The sequence below is a fragment of the Neolamprologus multifasciatus genome, chromosome 7 (genome assembly GCF_963576455.1).
Source record: "Neolamprologus multifasciatus chromosome 7, fNeoMul1.2, whole genome shotgun sequence".
Lineage (NCBI taxonomy): Eukaryota > Metazoa > Chordata > Actinopteri > Cichliformes > Cichlidae > Neolamprologus > Neolamprologus multifasciatus.
The window spans coordinates 24,115,184-24,134,423 of NC_140445.1; the positions used below are offsets into that span (position 1 = coordinate 24,115,184).

General features: G+C 39.5%; 1 protein-coding gene across 1 annotated transcript in view; it reads right to left on the reverse strand.

Moving 5' to 3' along the window:
* Positions 1–19,240, reverse strand: part of wdr70 (WD repeat domain 70) — a 47,246-nt gene that overhangs the window by 8,598 nt on the left and 19,408 nt on the right. The window contains exons 11-15 of the mRNA XM_085165113.1: positions 12,502–12,601; positions 11,955–12,039; positions 11,709–11,847; positions 4,104–4,204; positions 3,833–3,912 (exon numbers count right to left, since the gene is read on the reverse strand). Of these exons, the coding sequence (XP_085021239.1) occupies positions 3,833–3,912; positions 4,104–4,204; positions 11,709–11,847; positions 11,955–12,039; positions 12,502–12,601 (505 nt within the window). The remainder of the gene's footprint in view (positions 1–3,832; positions 3,913–4,103; positions 4,205–11,708; positions 11,848–11,954; positions 12,040–12,501; positions 12,602–19,240) is intronic.

A 19,240-nucleotide genomic window follows, 5' to 3' on the forward strand; every position in this document is an offset into this window, starting at 1 on the left:
CCATATAGAGGCTTCACAAATCTCAAGCAATGAGCTAGATGACTGCATTGTGCAGCAAAACAACCTCCTATTCCAAAAAGTACTCAGGTTATAATTGTTTATTTTATTTGGTTTGGTGCGCTTTCTTCTGAAATTGAACATTATCTACAAGGACGACCCTCAAGAATTTTGACCACTTATATTTCATAAACAAGGCCCCAGGTGACCCCCAGCAGCGTCCCACCTATTGTGTTCTTCTTCTGCTGTAATGCACACCAGCATATTCAATACAAGTTTCAATTCAGACAATCACTCTACTGCTTTTCACACCTTTGTGCACACCATCACAACAAGGGCCTCCAGTACTTAAACTCATGAGTGCATGAGTGAACTGGTGCCCTCAAAAGTGTGTGTGTCTGTGTGTGTGTGTGCGTGTGTGTGTGTCTGTGTGTGTGTGTGTGTGTGAACAAGCCAGTTTGTGTTAGAAAGTGTGTATGCTTTGCTCTTATCCTCAGGGGTTACAAGGTGACACTCTAGTAAAGAGTTAGATAAAGTGATTTTCCATTCGGGAGTCCCATCAGTGTTAATTCTTCTGCGCCATGCTACATTAAGCAAAAAGGTTACTGTTAACAGATTCCCTCGCTTTTCTCAATGGGCCATCACTTGCTTCCTGTGCCTTCTAATTTTCCAATACCAGGGCATCAAGTGCGTCACTCACCACTTTTGGCAGTCAAATGCCTGTCTACTTCACACCCTGTTGGCATGGCAATGAAATCACATGATGCATTTGAAAAGGTAGCCCAAACAATAAATGGCATTTGAATGGGGTCCTAGAAGCCAATCAGCGACGCCGAGTCGGCAGCTGTCACGGTCCTCTAGGTCTATGACTTCAGTCTGGGGCCACAGGAGTGAGAGGCACGCACCCAACAGATGACAACCTCGTGTGTTGGTGATATGACAGCATGACAGGTAGTGTTTGTGTGTGTGGTTAGACCAGCAGCGGATCACGCCAGCGGGGGTGGGAGAGGAGGTTGTCCCTAGCGTGATCCTGCATAACAGAAGACCACATGGCCATCGCGTGGCACAGTGTCCCTCCGGCTTTATATTCAATACTCCACACCCAACTCCATCTGCTAATGAACACCCTGAACACTCACTAATTCCTCACAAAGCCTCCACCCGTCATGAGATAAAGCGTGTCTGAATATTTGTGTATGCGTGTGTGTCTGAGAGGGAGACAGAAAGAGAAGCCAGAGCGGATGTAGGATGTAAACCAGGTCTGGCATTTTAGTTCTCTCTGTCTGAAAAGAAACATGCTCTGCTTGTCCCGTCACATTTCGAAGATGGTTGGTATTGTTTTGGTGATACTTCTTTTGTCCTGTTTAAATCCCACTGCCTTACTGTATGAAGCAGATTAGCAGATCGTCTGTGACTTGAGGTTGACATGATAAAAGCGGTATAAACTCACTGGCCACTTCGCTACTTACATCTCCTCAACTGCTCATTAACGCAAATATCTAATCAGCTGAGTATTTCAGAAACTACTAATCTACTATATTTTTTCACACTACAATTTCTAAGGTTTACAGATAATGGTCTGAAAAAAAGAAAAAAGATTGAGTGAGCACCAGTTCTCTGGGTCAAAATGCTTTGTTGATGTCAGAGGTGGAAGAGACTGATCAGACCACTTCAAGCTGATAGGAAGGAAACAATAACCCCAATAAGCACTTCTTACAACCAAGGTATACAGAAGAGCATCCCTGAACACACAATCGAGCCTTGAAGCAGTACAAGACCACAGTGTGAGCTCTGCCAGCTAGGAAACCGAGGCCACAATGCACAAAGGCTCATCACAATTAGACAACAGAGTATTGGAGAAATGTTGCTGGTCTGATGAGTCTTAATTTATGCTCTGAAATTCAGATAGCCGACTTAGAATTTGATTTAACCAACAAGAAAGCATGGATCCATCCTGCCTGGTATCAAAGGCTCAGGCTGGTGGTGGTACAATGGTAAGGGCGATATTACCTTGGAAAATTTTAGGTCCCTTAGTCACGATTGTGCATCGTTTAAATGCAACACCCTACCTCAGTATTTTTGCTGACTATGTCGATCCTTTTATGACCACAGTGTACCCATCATTTCTGCATTTCTAAGGGAATTCCCTTAGAAATGCACAAGTGCAGATTCATATAGATGGTGTAGAAACTGAAAGAGTACTTGAACATAAGTTTCTTGGTGTGATTATAGATGATAAATTAAACTGGAAGTCTCATATAAATCATATACATAACAAAATTTCAAGAAGTGTCTCAATCTTGAGTAAAGTAAAACACATTCTGGACCACAAATCACTCCACATTCTCTATTGTTCCCTGATTGCACCGTATTTGAATTATTGTGCAGAGGTGTGGGGCAATACTTACAAATGTTCGCTATCATCAATCTTTATATTACAAAAAAGGGCCATAAGGATAATCCATAAAACTGGTTACAGAGATCATACAAATCCACTATTCTTAAAATCAAAAATTCTAAAATTCACAGATCTGGTTCATTTTCTCACTGCACAAATTATATATAAAGCAATAAATAACCTGCTTCCTGACAATATTCTAAAAATGTTTTCTAAAAGGGAACGGGGATACAATTTGAGGGGGGAATTAAATTTAAAACATCCTCATATCCGTACAACATTAAAAAGTTTTTGCATCTCTGTGTGTGGAGTGAAGCTGTGGAACAGACTAAGTAAAGATATAAAGCAATGTCCGAGCATGGCACAGTTTAAAAAGCGGTTTAAGGAGATGGTTTTTACAGGGTACAAGGAAGAGGTAGAGATTTGATAGGGTGTTCTTGTCTAATATTTTCATGTGTGTGCGGGTGCACGGGTATGTTGGTATGGGTATATATATATATATTTGTAGGTTGTGTATCCTTTGAGGTGTTAATGGGGTTATTGAAAATGTGTATATGTGCGTATGTGTATATACGTATGTATGGATAGATAGAAACATATATGTATGTATGTATGTATGTATTTATATATATATATATATATATATATATATATATATATATATATATATATATATATATATATATATATATATATAAAGGTATTTCTGTAGTCTATAGATTTCTTGATAGTGGAAAAGGGGTGGGATTAAATAAGCTTATGCTTCTTCCTGCTCCTTTTTGAACATGAAAGTTATTTGTAGTTGTGGTTGCTCGTTTTCTTTTTGTTTTGCTTTGTTTATTTGTCTCTTTTAATCCTATGTTGTTGTACTTTTTTAACATGTTCAAAATAAAGATTCAATCAATCAATCAATCAATCAATCATCTGCTGGCTGGCTGCTTCCAGCCGGATAACACACCGTGTCACAAACCTCAAATCAGCTCAGATTGTTTCTTGAACATCTGAGTTCACTGCACTCAAATGGCCTCCACAGTCTTCATATCTCAATTCAACAGAGCACCTTTAGAATGTGATGCAACGGGAGATTCACATCGTCCACGTGCAGCTGATAAATCTGCAGCCACTGTGCGATGCTGTCATGTCAATATGGACCAAAATCTCTGAGGAATGCTTCCAACACCTTGTTGAATATGTCACGAAGAATTCAACTCAGTACCCACCCAGTACTTAATAAAGTGGCCGATGAACATTTATGATTTGCATTAAAAGGTGAGTGGACAAGCCCATCCAAGGTGTACCCTGGATGGGATAGACTCCAGCCCAACTGTGACCCAGAATTGGACAAGCAGAAGCACATGGATGGATGGTGAAAATTAATAACACACACATTATTATTTGGAAAATGTGTTTTCTACACTTGTGTGTAGAGAAACTTACGTGTGATGATGTAGTCTTGTGTAAGAGCCTCTGCATGTTTCTCTTTGCGCTTACTCTTCACTACGCACAGCTTAGCCCCCCTGGAAAGAGTTATACACGGTGCTATTTAAAAATATTTCATAGAATGAGTTTATGATCCGGTGCGCTCCAGATTTATGGTTAGAAATATCAGAATTACTTGTTATTTAAGTCTCATCTGAGAATTTCACAACATACTTCAGATAAGGCAAAAGTGAGAGATTTATCTGTAAAAGGTCTAAACCGAACATACCTGTGACTTTTAACGGGGTCATAATACACCTTAACCAGCCCATTTCCAGTTCCCACCATTATCTGGTTAAGTTTGGGGTGCCACAGGCAGCGGACAACACTCTGAAATACAAGCAAAAAGAGACAAAAACAAAATAATTCACTTAAGCACTTTTCTACAGTAACCCAAGGCTGTATGTGTGAGGAGGTTATACTTTCAAACAGAGGTCTGCATCAGTTTAGGTGCCAGATTTACAGGCACATTTTTGCTCCTCAGCTAACAAAGGTAACAATCCTATTTTATTGTCCTGAGTATTGTGAGTGTGTGTGTGACCCAGGTTGGTTGTGATACAGAGGGGATCAGTCCCAGCGTGCTCTGCTGCTCTAGTTGACTATATTTGGTTGTTGGGATGAGGCCTGGATGCCTCAGTCTGTGTGTGACAGATGGCCCAGTGCCAATACGCAAATGTGACCACATTTATCCAGAGGTTTGGTTGTGTGTGTGTGTCTGAGAGAGAGAAAGAAAAATACAGACAAAACAGGGGCAGAGTAAGAAATGTAGTCATAATGACGAAGACTCTGTTCATTCTGTGATATGCAAGTTACAGCAGAGAACTCGAAACCCCCTGCAGTTGTCTCTGCTTTCTTTGCACACGTTATTAGATCATCACAGCCTTCAGTGGTTAATTCTGGGCTATTGTTAACACACACTTTATCTGTGGATAAGCTTGTGGTCTGTATGTCCTGTAGTTGTACAGACATTTGGTATGTCTTTATATGGAACAGAGAAGGCAATCTGATGGGGTCTGGGACAGAAGCGTTGGATGGGGGTAGGTAGGACTATGACTGGGATGTCCTGGGATTCTGTGAGAGTGAAAGCTGCTTAACGCCCAGCTGTTCAGCTTCCCACCAGGATACCAGAGGAAGGCGTCTCAATAGCACACATGTGATCATCCATACACAAGCACGTACATGCACACAAAAGAACAGACAGGGGAGTACTTGTACATAATCGAGGAAAACACGCCTAGCTCTTTCATATGAAAACTATGAAGAGTCTACAAGTGTTCTATAAACCAAGATATTCTTTCACAGTATGAAAGAATAAAATTGCTTTACGCTGACCCATTTTCCAAACACACAATTAAGACTATCTATGCTTTCGGTAAATTAAAATCACACAACCAGGTTTCGTTTTACTCACGCCTCATACATATTTGCACCATCAAGCCAGTAGCTCAGTGGTGTGTCACTCATGAGACAGACGAGGGTTAATCTGCTCAACCAGATGAGCCAGCTGTAATTGATTGGAGGATCTAGAAAAATGCTAGAAACAGAACGTGCCGAACACACGCCTCGCATACTCTTTTCATACAATGGGAGATGCATAATTTGAGTTAATAATTCCAATACAAATGCATGTGCAATACATACACTGGCTCATTCACCTAGTCTCACACACACTCATCCAGCACTGAAACTATTTGGTCTGGGATAGATGCGTGTCCCAACACATACCAGCGTGCATGAATTATAATTTCACAAACTGTGGATTTGTTTCAGTTTAAATGTGTAATAAATTGGCCTATCAAAGTTGCTAAAGCAACAAAAGACAGTCATGCAGAGAAATGCAGACATTCTATTACACTTCACAGGTCCTGTCTAAGCACGCACTCAGAAAAGCCAATGCAACAGGATGAGTGACAAAGAGGCCAGAACAGCTACCTAGTCAAGTTAAAAAAACAACAACAACAAAGCAAAATATGCTTGTTGATACCTCTGAAAATAACTGTGTTAACAGTGGAGCAAATCTAACATAAAAAGCTGAGCAGCCTAAAACGACCTAGGTCAGCGGAGCCAACCCAGCTGCACCCACCGAAAAGTCCACAGCCAAGCACAGCTCAGTCCAGTCCAGAGTGCTTTCCAGATATTCAGAGAAGCATGTTTATACTCCAGGAACCCCTGTTTACACTTCATGTCCACAAAATTACATCACATTATGAGAGAGGAAACTTTAATCAGTCAGTTCTTCAGTAACATGCTTCTACGTTCCATCAGATTAAAATAACGAAGACTGACTATGGATAAACATAACAACAGCCACTTGGCCAATATATATGCCGATTATGAAATAAGGCACTAATGAGACATAACAGTCAGTTGTAGTTCTTGTTTGGCTGCTGGTGAGTGGATCCAAATGTGCACTGCTTCTGAAAGACTGAGTTATAATGGTTAAATGAATGCAGCCGAGGGAAAAAAGAGAGAAGAAAGCTAGTTTAAGCAACTCCGCTACACAGTAAAAGGGCTACTCTCAAAGAAGTCTACAAATAGCACAAACTACCTGACTGGAACTCTATGCTGACTTCCAAGATACGCTTGGTAAGAGAAAACACAGGACACAGGTAAGTCCCCTTTAAAGGTATGGTAAAGAGAACTGCTGACTTTCAGTGAGCTGTAAAAGAAGAACAGCTCACTTCAGAGGTTTTGTTTTTGTAGCTAAAGGAAAGAAGAAAATTAAATGTTGGTATCTGCACTTTAAACACTGTACAGCTATTCAGCGCTGGAGGTTTGGAGATGCATTTATGCATCTTACTTTAAAAGGCGCACGATTTCCAGAAATGAAGCACTGATCAAGCAGAATTCAAAGCACCATTTAACGTTTAATCCTTGCTATATTAGACTTTGCAACAAAATTTAAAGTTTCTACCAAAATCTCTAAATTTTTCCAATCTTTACCCAAATATGCTAGACTATTCCTCACATTATCTATTAGGAGCTCAGTCATTTAGAAGAGGTGTGAGGCAGAGCAGCCAATACTACACACTGAATAAAGCCAGGAGAGATTGGTTTGGGCATCTTTGTATGTTCTGGGTATGCTGAAGAGATTTCATCTTTCTGCTAGCTTGGAAACACCTCAATGTCACCATTAAGTTCCTAGAGTCTCCCCAGCCACGTTGCCTAGGGAGACTGAAGTCTATCTATGCTTATGGCTCACTCACACTAAAGCAGAGATAAGACAGCAACCTTCTTTAGACTAGAGGGCAAAAAAATCTGTGTTTGCCCAGAGTTTGATGTTGCAGCATCTTCAATCTTTGGGTGACCACTTTCGACTGCAAGGTGAATGCACAAGGCACCTGATAGGAGGCAACCTGTTTCCAACCAAATGCAGTCCAACTTGGACTGACGGCACTCACTTTCAGACAAACTGGTGAAGATCTGCATAACTTGTAAACACAGAGTGCCAGAACATTGCAGCCTTGGGTAGTCTGCGTTGATGAGCTCAACAACTCTGTGATGAGTCTCTTTCCAATAAGGGACTAAAATCAACTGGTTGTATTCTGGTCATATTCCTATATAAAAACGTTACCGGGTGCCTATGTCATTCTGCAATTAAATTGCAAGTACATTACCATTTATTGAGGAGTTTCTGAATTTACAATTTTACTCTCTGAGATTCTGGCTGGACTTTGAATGCAAATAGCCAGTGTAAATTTCAGTTTAATGTGAATGTAGACGACAGAGTTGCAGCAGACATATTTGCGATTTTCACGAAGTTGTCACAGATAGCACACGGATACAATAATTTTGGCTGTGCCACAGTGACCAAGCACTGTTTTTACTAGTTGGATGGCAGCATTAGACTGTTGCACCCAGCTAAGTTGCAGGAAATGGATAGATGGAAGCACAACCAATCATCATCACTGTGTTTACAATCTCAGGTATCATTGGAAAGTGGACTATTGGCCTTGGTGGAGGTCTGCACTTTGCCATTGTGATTCTGCTTGTGGAGTATCAATAATATAAGGCCAATACCGCGTGAATAACGTGAATTAAATTTGTGATTTGAGTGACGTATCAAAACATGATTAATATTATTTACTACACAGCAACAGTAGAGACATAACAGAAGAAAAAATTTCCATACAGCAAACGTCCTCAGATGGATTTTCCACAGCAGGAAATGTCATTATATAAAGTATTTATGGTGCACATATGTAGTTGGGATCAAATGTGCATATATAGATAAAATGACAATCGGCACACAGAAGTATACACACACACACACACACACACACACACACACACACACACACACACACACACACACACACACACACAGATTTACAGAAAGTGCATAAGAGCTGCAGGGTTCAGCCTCCATTTGAAATGCAGCCAAAGCTCAATGCTTTTTTAGTAAACAGGATCTCACCTGGTTTCTGACCCATCTGATGGACTAAGATAAGCTTAAGCGTGTCTGAAATATTTACCAAACAAGCCTGAAAAAACCCCTGCTCCTGAGCGCACCCCAGAATCCAGGTCTGGGGTTATGTAGACTGTTTAGTTAGAAATGATTGGTGGCCCTTCCTTTCACTCGCCTGCTTGGTACGCCACTTTATAAAGACTGCACTTAAATTCTGGAGCCATCTGAGAGCTGACGGCTGATGTAAACATAGTAAATAGCACATTCATCAGGTTCACCGAGTGCATGCTGGAGATAACTGATCTGCTGCACAAAACTAAATTCACACATCAAAATTACTTTAGAAATCTAATTAACTTACTGATACGAGCAGGTGTGGGTGACCGATTTATACTTGAAGTGTTGTGTTGTTGGTCAGCGGTTGTGGTGAGGAAGTTTATCAACTCAACACAAGAAAAAAAATGGTCTAAGCTAGACACAGTCTATTAATCATTCCTCCTGCAACCAACCACGCTTTTAAATCATGTTTTAGAAGAATTTATGATTCTTAAACACAAACATTTCTTTGTTTCTTACTTTATTTCTGTGTCCCTGTGGGCCAACAAACTGAGGGGTTTTAGGACATAGGAGGAAAAAGACATTAGTCAAAGTAGTCAGACCCAAAGAAGACAACAGGATTGCTGGTTCTTGTTCATATAAGGTTTTTGTCTGTGTGGTAGAAATTTAACTCACATTTGTGGAGACAGTGACAGACTTTTTTCAATGATAAGCACCCACGAGCCCGTGCGGTGACTTCTGTTACAAAGCCATGCCATGTTTCTAATGTGACATCCATTGAAATCTACTCAATCCATCCCACAGAAAAATTCTTTACTCGTAAAAACAGAACCCCTTTTAACTGGATGCTGTTTATTGTTCTAGCATTACACAACTTTCATTCTTATTTTGTTTTATTTAAGACTTTTTTGAAACATGCAGCTGGTATAAAAATAAAAAGTGTAATAAAATTTGGCAACTATTTGATATGTTGCCTTTATCGGGTTTAAAAATAGGGCTTTGGTGGATTGTATCATTGCATTCTGTTTTCATTTACGCTTCACAGTGTGTCCAAACTATTTTGCAAATGGGGTTGTAAATTTTGGGAGTTTAGTACAATTAACACAAATAAAAGCACTGCCAAGACGACTTGCAGCCTGCATCATTCCTTAATCTAAAATCTTTTTTTCTGCGGCATTAGGCTGGATTTTGTGGGAAATCTACTGGATGTCTGTACGGCTCACAGTGTGAAAAGACAGGAAGAGGTATTTTGCCATCCTTTAAGTGAAACTGAGCTGACACTTCCAGAGGTTCTTCGAATGGCAGATGGTGGAGCAAGTGAAAGGCCAATGGAAAAATCACTTCCAAATGTTTACCCTCTTCAGTAAAGGGAAAGAGAAGACAAACGTCCACAGAGTGATGCAAAGGAGGAGGGCTGTTAAGTTCTGCACAGACTCTTTGACCCAAAGCATCTGAGGTCTTTTGTTTTAATGCTACCTATAGTTAAAGTGAGAGCAAATGTTATAACCACAAGTGTGTAAGTGTTTGTGAGGCTTTTCAAATACTTAAATAAAAGACACAACTTTAACTGCTTTGTCTAAATGACTGAGAACTACACATAAAATATGTGGATTATGGTGTTTGCAGATTAATAATGCCACCATTTCTGAATGACAGCATTATCATTACTCAGAGGTCAAGTGTACTCAGTGGCGTCAGTGTTTAGTCCTGTCAGGTTTGTGGAGTGTCTTCTAACTGTCACCAATCAGAAGCCCTAGCTATCTAGAGAGCAGAAAAAAAGCAAGACCACTCACGCAGAGTGGAAATGTGGCTTTGAAATTGAGAAACTATTTCATAAACAATAATGGAAAACTTGGTAGGTATCTTGGTACATACACTTCATGGTATTGGTGTGTCAATCAGTTGACAGTGAGGGGGTATCACGATGTTAAAACAAGCTGTTCTTCTTTTTTGGCAACATTGTAACCAACAGAGAAATCAGAGAATTCATTTTGTGTCGACAACATGGACAATATGACAAAAGTTACCAAGTGTATGGACACCTGAAAGCTTAGATTTAAACTCAGTCATTTTATTTAAGACAGCTAAATTGCAATTACAAAACAGGAATGAATAATGTTTAATTTCAGGTTTAATTAAAAAAACTGACCATTTTTCCACTCCCCTCAGTTAGTGCAGCTGAGCAGTGGGGTGTGCACTTAGTGTGAATGCTGGGCCAAGTTTTGCAAGATAACAGCAGCTGGCTGGCAGGGTTGGAGGACACACACACACACACACACAGTCTTTTCTCTTTCCCCTACTCTCGTTCATTCAATGGCCTATGTGGAAGGAGCATGCCTCAGCCGAGGAAACTGAGTTAGAAAGCATTAGTTTCAGTAAGGACTCAATGTTATGTCTATAGATAGACACCATTAAATCTCTGAAAAGGGTTTGAAGGATTGAGAGAAAGAGGCGGAGGAGCAGGAAGCAGCAAAAAAGTGCTTTCTACTGTAGAAAGCACCTCTGCAAATCATTTCAGCACCTGTGGCTGGTTGCCCTCACCAAATGGATTTCTGAGAAAGCGGGATTAGTGTTAAAGTACAGAGTATGCTCATGTGTCTGACAGAGTACTCTGTATGTGGGAATGGGACGTGCGGATTGTGTTTTTAGATAATTAAATTTCAAATATAACTCAAAGGCAGTGCGCGTAAAAGTGTCAAGAGCTGTCTTGCCAATAGGTTTGTGGGAATATTACATTAAGGAAAGGTCACATTGCCCCACTTTTACCTTTAACTTGCCTTTATTCTCCTTCAAAACTCAGCTCATAGAGCTCTGATTTTTTTCTTACCTCAATGATGCTATATTATACTTTGTTTACAGATGAATTCTGCTCACACACAGTGATTTACAGAGGAAAATGTCTAGTCACTGCCAGACAACTGTGCTACTTATTAGATAGAGAAAAAGAAAAAAAACAAACCCACATTTCTTTATCTGCAGAAAGTCATTCTTTAGCTCAAATGATAATTTAAGGCAGTTTTGTAGAGTTGTTTATTGAGTTTAGCTCAAATTCTGCAACGCACAAGCTGAAATCATAAAAAAGCAGTGGAATGCATTGGGTTAAACAGATCTTTAAATGAGTTCTTAGACTACTGCTGTTGTGTTTTCAAAACATTTTAAATGCTTCAGTTTTGCTTGAGCGCAAACCACTTATGTTGAGAAGGAATGACTGTCATATTGATTTCATTATGTGTCATTGTGTATTCATCATCTTTTCCACTGCTCGTTATGTGTTCAAGGTCACTGCTTTGTTTGTAACTAACATATCATATCAACGAGCTGGAAAACATCTTGTTGCTGTGGTTGTTGGGGAATTGAGGCAGAACTTACTGCGTTGGTGACATCTATTTCATAGACCCTCTGAAACGAAATGCGGTCAAAGAAAACCAGCTTCCCATTTCCTTCATCTTTCTTCACTGACGTCCCCGTCACCAGAAGCTTGTCATCTGGGCTAAAACAGCAGTCGGTCCTAACAGGGAAAGTTACAGACATGTATTATTGGGTAATAATGCATATGTAAGCACTTACAGCAACAAACAGGCAGATTATAATTAAGATAATAGTTAAGACTCTCACATAGAAAAGTAGTTGGTCAGACCACTAACTCCATTCACTGGCTTCCTGAAGTTGCGTATATCCCACATCTTGAGAGTGTCATCGCCTAGGGGGGGAAAAAATAACAGTTGGGGACAAAAGGCAAACTGTAAATTGTGAGTCACCACAGACAAAACTTTCCTGAAGGTTATTTACTTTACTATAGTGCAGCGCATCCTCCTTAACATAGAACGTGGCTGTATGAGTTATTTTTCATTTACATTACAGAATAATGTGAAGCGAAGGTCTCTTATGCAGAGTTATTCCAGTTTACCTTTGTGCTAGACATCTCTTCTCCAGATTACATACCAAGCTAAGTCTGCAGGGTGTTGCTGTTAATGATCCATGCTTATTTGTATACTCAGACTGAAAAGCCACTGCTTCCCAACAGTGATCTTTGACCTTAAAACAGACCCTCTTAGCTTGGGTACTGATGACCAGAACTTCAAATTGTGGCTGTTAAGCTTTGCAGATAAGGGTAAGGCTTTTTTTTTAAAAAACTTTATTTAATGTTCTGTTTTTTTTTTACCTCCACGTGAAGCAAGCATCGTGCCATCATAAGAAAAGCTGAGGCACGAGGTGTCCGATCCTGGGGTGTGGGCTTGCCGACAGTGGAACTTTGTATGAACCTAGAAAGACGGAAAAAGAGAAAGCGACACATTAGCGACATCACTTTCTACAAGCCATGGTGCAGGTTTATGGTTTCATAATGATGTATATTACAACTGCATGATGCAGATCCTATCTAAAGATCCCAGTTCACTTCTGTTTGTTTTGCAAGTGACACAAATAGAAAGAACTGGACAAAAATGTTAAACATGTTAATATTTATCACATAAACATCACAGACAAAGCGACAGCTAGAAAAAAAATGCGATAAGTCTTGATAAGTAGTTTTTCCATAAACACAACGTTTTTTTCAGTCAATATTAATCATCAGTGTTACAACCTCTTGATAAACCACTGCATGGAACTGCCACTGCTCTGCTTCAGTAGCAAGACATTTTAGTCTTGCTGTAGTAACAAAAAGACCTTTTCATTCCCTGTGTTTTCCAAACAACACACGGTTCCCATTTGCACTATGAGCACCAAATTATATATTTAACTATATAAAGCCCTCTTAGAGCCTATGAAATACCAACAAGACACCACACTCTCCACTCTTTTCAGCAAGACCACAGACATTTATCTTGGCAAGTTTTTAAGTCCCTGCCTGACAGATGGTATTTTGATTTTTTCCTACCTGAAATAGTATTGTAATACTCTTACTGCACACAGTTTAGTAGCCTGCAACAGGCGAAAGACACACTATCACTGCTAGGGGTCACTCTTTGGTATATTAGCCATCTTTGAATGAGTGGTTTGCCACAATCGTCACCCAGTAACAACAACTAGCAATGCACAATATCAACAATTCCACTTCTTGACAACATGTGCAACAAGCATAGATGACAGTAGCAGCTAGTGGAGTGGACAAGATTATTTTTCATACTCTTCAAAGTGTGGTGATTAAGTATTCATTTAATAAAATATGTTCCGTTCAATTTTTAATTATTATTATTTGAGTAAATAATTTGGCACAGAAATTGTGAAATATTAATGGGCTCTGGTGCCACTAATATATGGATTTTCACAAGGTTCTGTTTCTGAGCCCTTAATTTCTACTTACACGTTGACACTTTGCCATAATATTTTTTTTATCATTTTAAGAAGCTTATGTTCAGTAAGAGAGATCTATGTTCCGTTTGGTTCCAGTATTCCTGGGTGCTCGGGCTAATCAACTGTTTATATCAATCTCAGCTCTGCGGTCATCACTTTGGCCCAATCACTTTCTTGCCTGCCTTCTGCGAGCCAATCAGCCTCTGTTACATGTGCTTTAAATGCCATTGCGCTTATGTCATTCTGCCCTTTGTGCATCCCGCCTCAACTCCACCTCATCCTAGTCAGTAAGAGACTGGGATGATCAGCCTGCTTCATCTCTGCCACCGCCAGTGATTACACACTGCCATGAAATGCTCATGACACACAGTTATAGTTTCAAGCTAATGGAAAACAAGGTCTACATATGCACAGCTGATTCCAGTAACTGGTTGGCATAAGACTCTGCATTTAAAATTAAAAAGTTTATTATCATAGGTCTAACTTAAGCGTAATTACCCTCGATTTTACCCATTATCATTAAATACCTCAGTGCTGACTAGCATAATAACTGTTATTCAGTCATAATTTTCCATTGGGTAAGAAGCCGCGTACACCCTGGACAGGTTGTCAATCTGTCACACACAGACAGGCAACCAATCACACCCATGTTCACACCTGCAGTCAGTTTAGACTCATCAATTAACCTAATCCCATGTATGTCTTTGGACTGTGGGAGAAAACCCACAGAGACATAAAGAGATCCACACGGGAAAGTCCACCTCAGACTGGATTCAAACCCAGGACCTTCTTGCTGTGAGGCAACAGGGATAGCCACTGCCTCCTGTCATATAATTTTCCAGTTTAAGACAGAAAAATGTCAAAAACCATTTTTATTTGGCAGGAATTTAGAAACTGTACTTTATGCTCAAATGTGAAGATTTCTTTTGTCCCGTGTAAATGTAAACTGAATACTTTTTTTGGGTTTGATCTTTGTTTTTACTGAATCAGCATATTAGTTGACTTTTGAAAATAACTGTTATTTTGCTAAATGGGTATGTGCAATCCTAAAACAGAGTTGGTACAGTTACATCCCAACTGGCTACAGGGCAAAAGCAGCTGCAATGAAAACATAGGGGTAAATTGCACATCGCAAATTACAACCTTGAGGCAGCGTTTTCACTAAATTGTGAGTAAAGTTCTGCCCTTGTGAACATTTCCTTGGGATGTTGCTATATACAGAATGAGAACGTGATCCTACTCATCTTGGCTGTGATGACGAGCATGTATCAGTGAAAGCTAAGAAGGCTAAATGGCATTTCATTCGAGGTCATGGTATAGAGGTGAGAAAAGACAGAGTGAATGGACTTATCTTTGTAGTCTGCAGGGTAAAGACAGATAATAAGATTTAAACGATTATTCCTGACGATTCCCAGCCAATTCAAACGTCTACCCTGTATAAATAGTGGTTCCCAACACGCCTGTACCATTTCTTGCACTTCCTGAGTTTAAAAAGAGCAAGAGATTAACAGAATTTTAGATTTTCGTCTAGAGATGTTTTTTTTCCATTGCTGATTCATCTAATAATTTTCCAAATCAATCAACTAGGCAATCCAAGAGCTCATGGGGATATCCAGAATGCTTGCCCCTAGTAACCATCCCTCCTCTCTGCTTCCTCCCGTTTACTTCCCAGCGCCTTTTACCTGAGAACAGTCAGATTTCAAAGATCGATCATTAATAGGCGCTGATGAAGCAACAGTCTGGGAAGTAGGCTTGCTAACACTCAAACAAACATAACCTTGGTTTATACAGCTCCACTTTCATTAATCCCAAATGGAATGCAAATAAATCAGTGGAAAGAGAATTGCAGCAACGCAGGCTTTAGACCAAAAAAAGAGACGGATAAGGAATTTGAAGTGAGCACACAGTGTGGAAGACAGATAAGGCAAAAATATAGAGAAAAGCTGGCAAAAACTGCAGGAGAGAGTGGAGCGTGAGGTGAATGAGTGATGTGCCCTGGCGATAACAGAAGGAAACGAGGCCATACTTCACTTCCAAAGTAAGTGGAGGGAAGTTATTAACTTGCACGAGACAGATAACACTGTTACCTTGGACTGTAGATAACGTGGATTACACTTCTTCAGGCCTCGGCCATTTAGTCTCTGTAGTCTCTCCTGGAATAATTTTCTGCTCCCCATCATCATTTTACTCATAGATTGCCTCTGACTTATTTCCATTTTTCCTCCACAATTATCTTACAAATATCTGCCTATTCATTTTTTACTGCACCAAAATTGACTTGGTGGAAAGTGCGAAGCCAAGAGGTCAATTTAATACAGAAACTAGATTTTTTTTTTTTATCTTAAGCAAGCTATTTCAGTGCTAATAAGTAGCAGATAAAACATAACATATAATATGCGTAGCCCTTGGAAGACCCCATTTTAATCCTGCAATCACTTGCAATGACCATTGTGACTACTGAGCTTTGCAAATGGGCAATAGGGGCGTATCCAAACATGCATTCATGTAACTCTGCACCCATTCTATGCATGGTAACCACCAACTGGGTGGAGTCAGGACACTATGAACAGGAGGCTTTTGCTCATGAACCATTTTGTTGTAATTATCTTGTCTTAGCATGTTGCTCAGTTGCAAACCATGAAATTAGCCAGCGGAGCAGATATGAACTGAGGCTCCTTTTAGGGGTTTGCAGGAAAAATAATAAGCGGTGCAGTCTCAGGGTGAGAACAAATGGCATCAAACATGTAAATATTACAACATAAATATTCAGCGAGGGGAAGGTGATGAAATCTGCTTTACATAACTCCACGAAAGAACTGCACAGATGTGCTTTTTCCCCATCTGAATGAACCTGTTCCGTGACCTCAAAATGCACAGCCGCAGTTTTCGTCAGCTCGACTAATGAGAAAAGTTATGAGTACTTGTTCAACCTGTGATGAATCACTCCGCGAAGTGGTTTTTCTTCTTCTTTTCATCTGACATCTTTCTTTCTAAGATGAACACCATCTGCTGTAAGCACACGCTGTGTTTTGACCCCTTTCATGTCCTTTTGTTACATTATACTTTTGTCTGTGTGTTTTCTTTGAACTGAAAATACGTTTCAGCACTTCCTTTTGTCATCCAAACAAACAACCAGACAGCAGATAGGAAAACCCTTGCCTGAATCTGGAGTAAATTATCAAAAAATGAAAAGGAAAAAACTGAGAAAAAGATGCTAAATGGGTATAAATATAAGACAGAGGGTTGTTTTTTTTTATAAATAGTTTATACATAAACTGGGGGAAAGCAGCACCTTTAATAGGTAGTTTGTGGTTGTTCTAGATGCATACTGCAAACATACACCCCCGTCAGCTATTTCTAGATCATATACTGCTGTTGTGAAAGCTTGAGTATTTATTTACTGTCCTGATGTTGGCTGGCATTAGCAGATGCCATTGCGTTTGCTTCCTGTGCTAATCTACACAGCCGGCCTGTGAAACCAGATTCTGTTTGAAACTTCACTCGCGCCTTGTGACATCCTCTGTAAGCTGTAGCCTCTTCTCCAGCCAGCAGGCACGAAGCTAAATGATTAAGATTTTTTTCAGTAAGCTAATGTGCGTATTTTTATAAACAGCATCCAGTAAATTATGAAAGTCTTCCATATATGCATGCACGTATGCGCGCACACATTCGGCAGCACGAGCTGATACATAGCTGAAGGAACACAGCATTGGGTTTCATCCTGAGCAGACTATGATAACAATCTACCGCAGCACCAACTGTTCCAAATCACGCTATCGGAGCATTACATAAATACTGCAGGGCTCTTTATCTCAGCTCCTTTCATACTTTTACAACAGCACACCTGAAAGACTTGATGAACAGTGTTCAGTTAGTTTCACATCTCATTCTGACCTCTGTTACTCCCTGAGGATTGAGTGGCCAAACCACAGTCCTAACAGCTGCTCTGATCTTTCATGGAAATCAACAAGTGGTGGTGGCGAAGAGGTTCTAGATAATCCAAATGTTCGCTATGGTAAAGTAACTGTATTCCTCTATGTCTCAGTTACAAAAGGCTATAGATGGCAGGAATATTTTGCACATGCTTCTCTTTTCTTCCAAGTCCTGTTCAAGGTCAAAAAAGGACACAATAATGATAGCGTTGGCATTGCTTTTCTGTAAAACACTTCTCTAACATCTTTTAGTGGACCTAGACTGTATGTATAAGACGGAGATAGTCTTGATGTTTTGAAAACTTACGTGATGAGCAAGGGGTGGATCTGACAGTAATCTAAAAGCGAGTGACACTAGGGTCATAAATTCAGAGAACAAAATAAGCTATAGGCTTCTCTATAATGGGGATTTCTTTTTTTTCAATTAGAAGAGTTGCCTCCTGCTGGGTATTAGAAAGAATGATAATACCCAAGAATAGCTTCCCTTGTAATCAATGCTAATTTCGTTGACCAATAATTTTCATCACAGTTTTATTAATGACATTTTTTTTTTCTGGTGAAAGCAAGGCGATAACTAAATAAAAGCTAATGCACAAGTTAAAAAAAGCTGATGAAAGGTGTTAACACTTTCATCAACGAGCAAAAACGAGAGGCATGCTGGAGAGACGAAATCCAATCGAAACTAATTAAATTGTGTAGAAAGGCGGGACGTATTTGGAAGTGATCAAATCAGAAGTGATGTCCTTCTATGGTAAGGTTAGATGAGCACATTTAATCTGTCCCCAGGAAACGGTACAACTATTTACTGTACTCCCTGTTTCTAATGAAAACTCAACAAAATGTTAACGCTTTGGAGGAAGAGAGGGGTGGACATATGGACACATTTCACACGAAGCAGGTCTCACAGGTAAAAAAAAAAATGTTTACACTCTATATTTTGGTCAACTGAATCAACTTTAGATTTAGTCTACTGTAATCTTATGACATTTAGCCTAATAAAATGAAAACATTCAGATGCTTAAATTATGAATAAAACTAAATGGCATTTTAGTAAAAAAAAAACAAACTATGACTAAAACAACCTCAAATCTGTTGTCAAGATTAATGCTGCTTGTAAATATATTAACTTCCCAAACAAAAACCTGATCTATGCTATGAATTCCTAGTTTGAGGATCTCATCGGTATATTTGATGTCTCTGGCAAGACAAAAACCTTGACTTACTAATCATTAAGTAAGTCAATGTTCTCATACATGTAATAATGAAGTCAATAATGAACTACCTCTGAATATCTTTCTTTTCAATTAATATCTATTTCAGATCAAGTGGAAAACTAATTTCAGCTATGTTTAACTCCTACGCTTACCAAACCGAAATCCACTTCTAGACAGAAAAAGCAGTGTTATAAGAGTGATTAATGGAATGAAATTGAGTCTGGACTCTTAATTACTTTTATATCAAGAGCAATATAAGATCAAAGTAAGACACAGCAGGACCAGCTTGCTCTTATTCAAAAGCTTGAAAATGTGGCAGATTTTTTTTCTTTTTGCTTGCATATCTGATTCACCACCTAACCGTAATACTCTGCACGGTGTAGTTTTTCAAAACCACCTCTTTTGGGGTCCCACTTTGAAGTCTGGAAACATGTAAGTTCACCTATGACGCCATAACATTCCT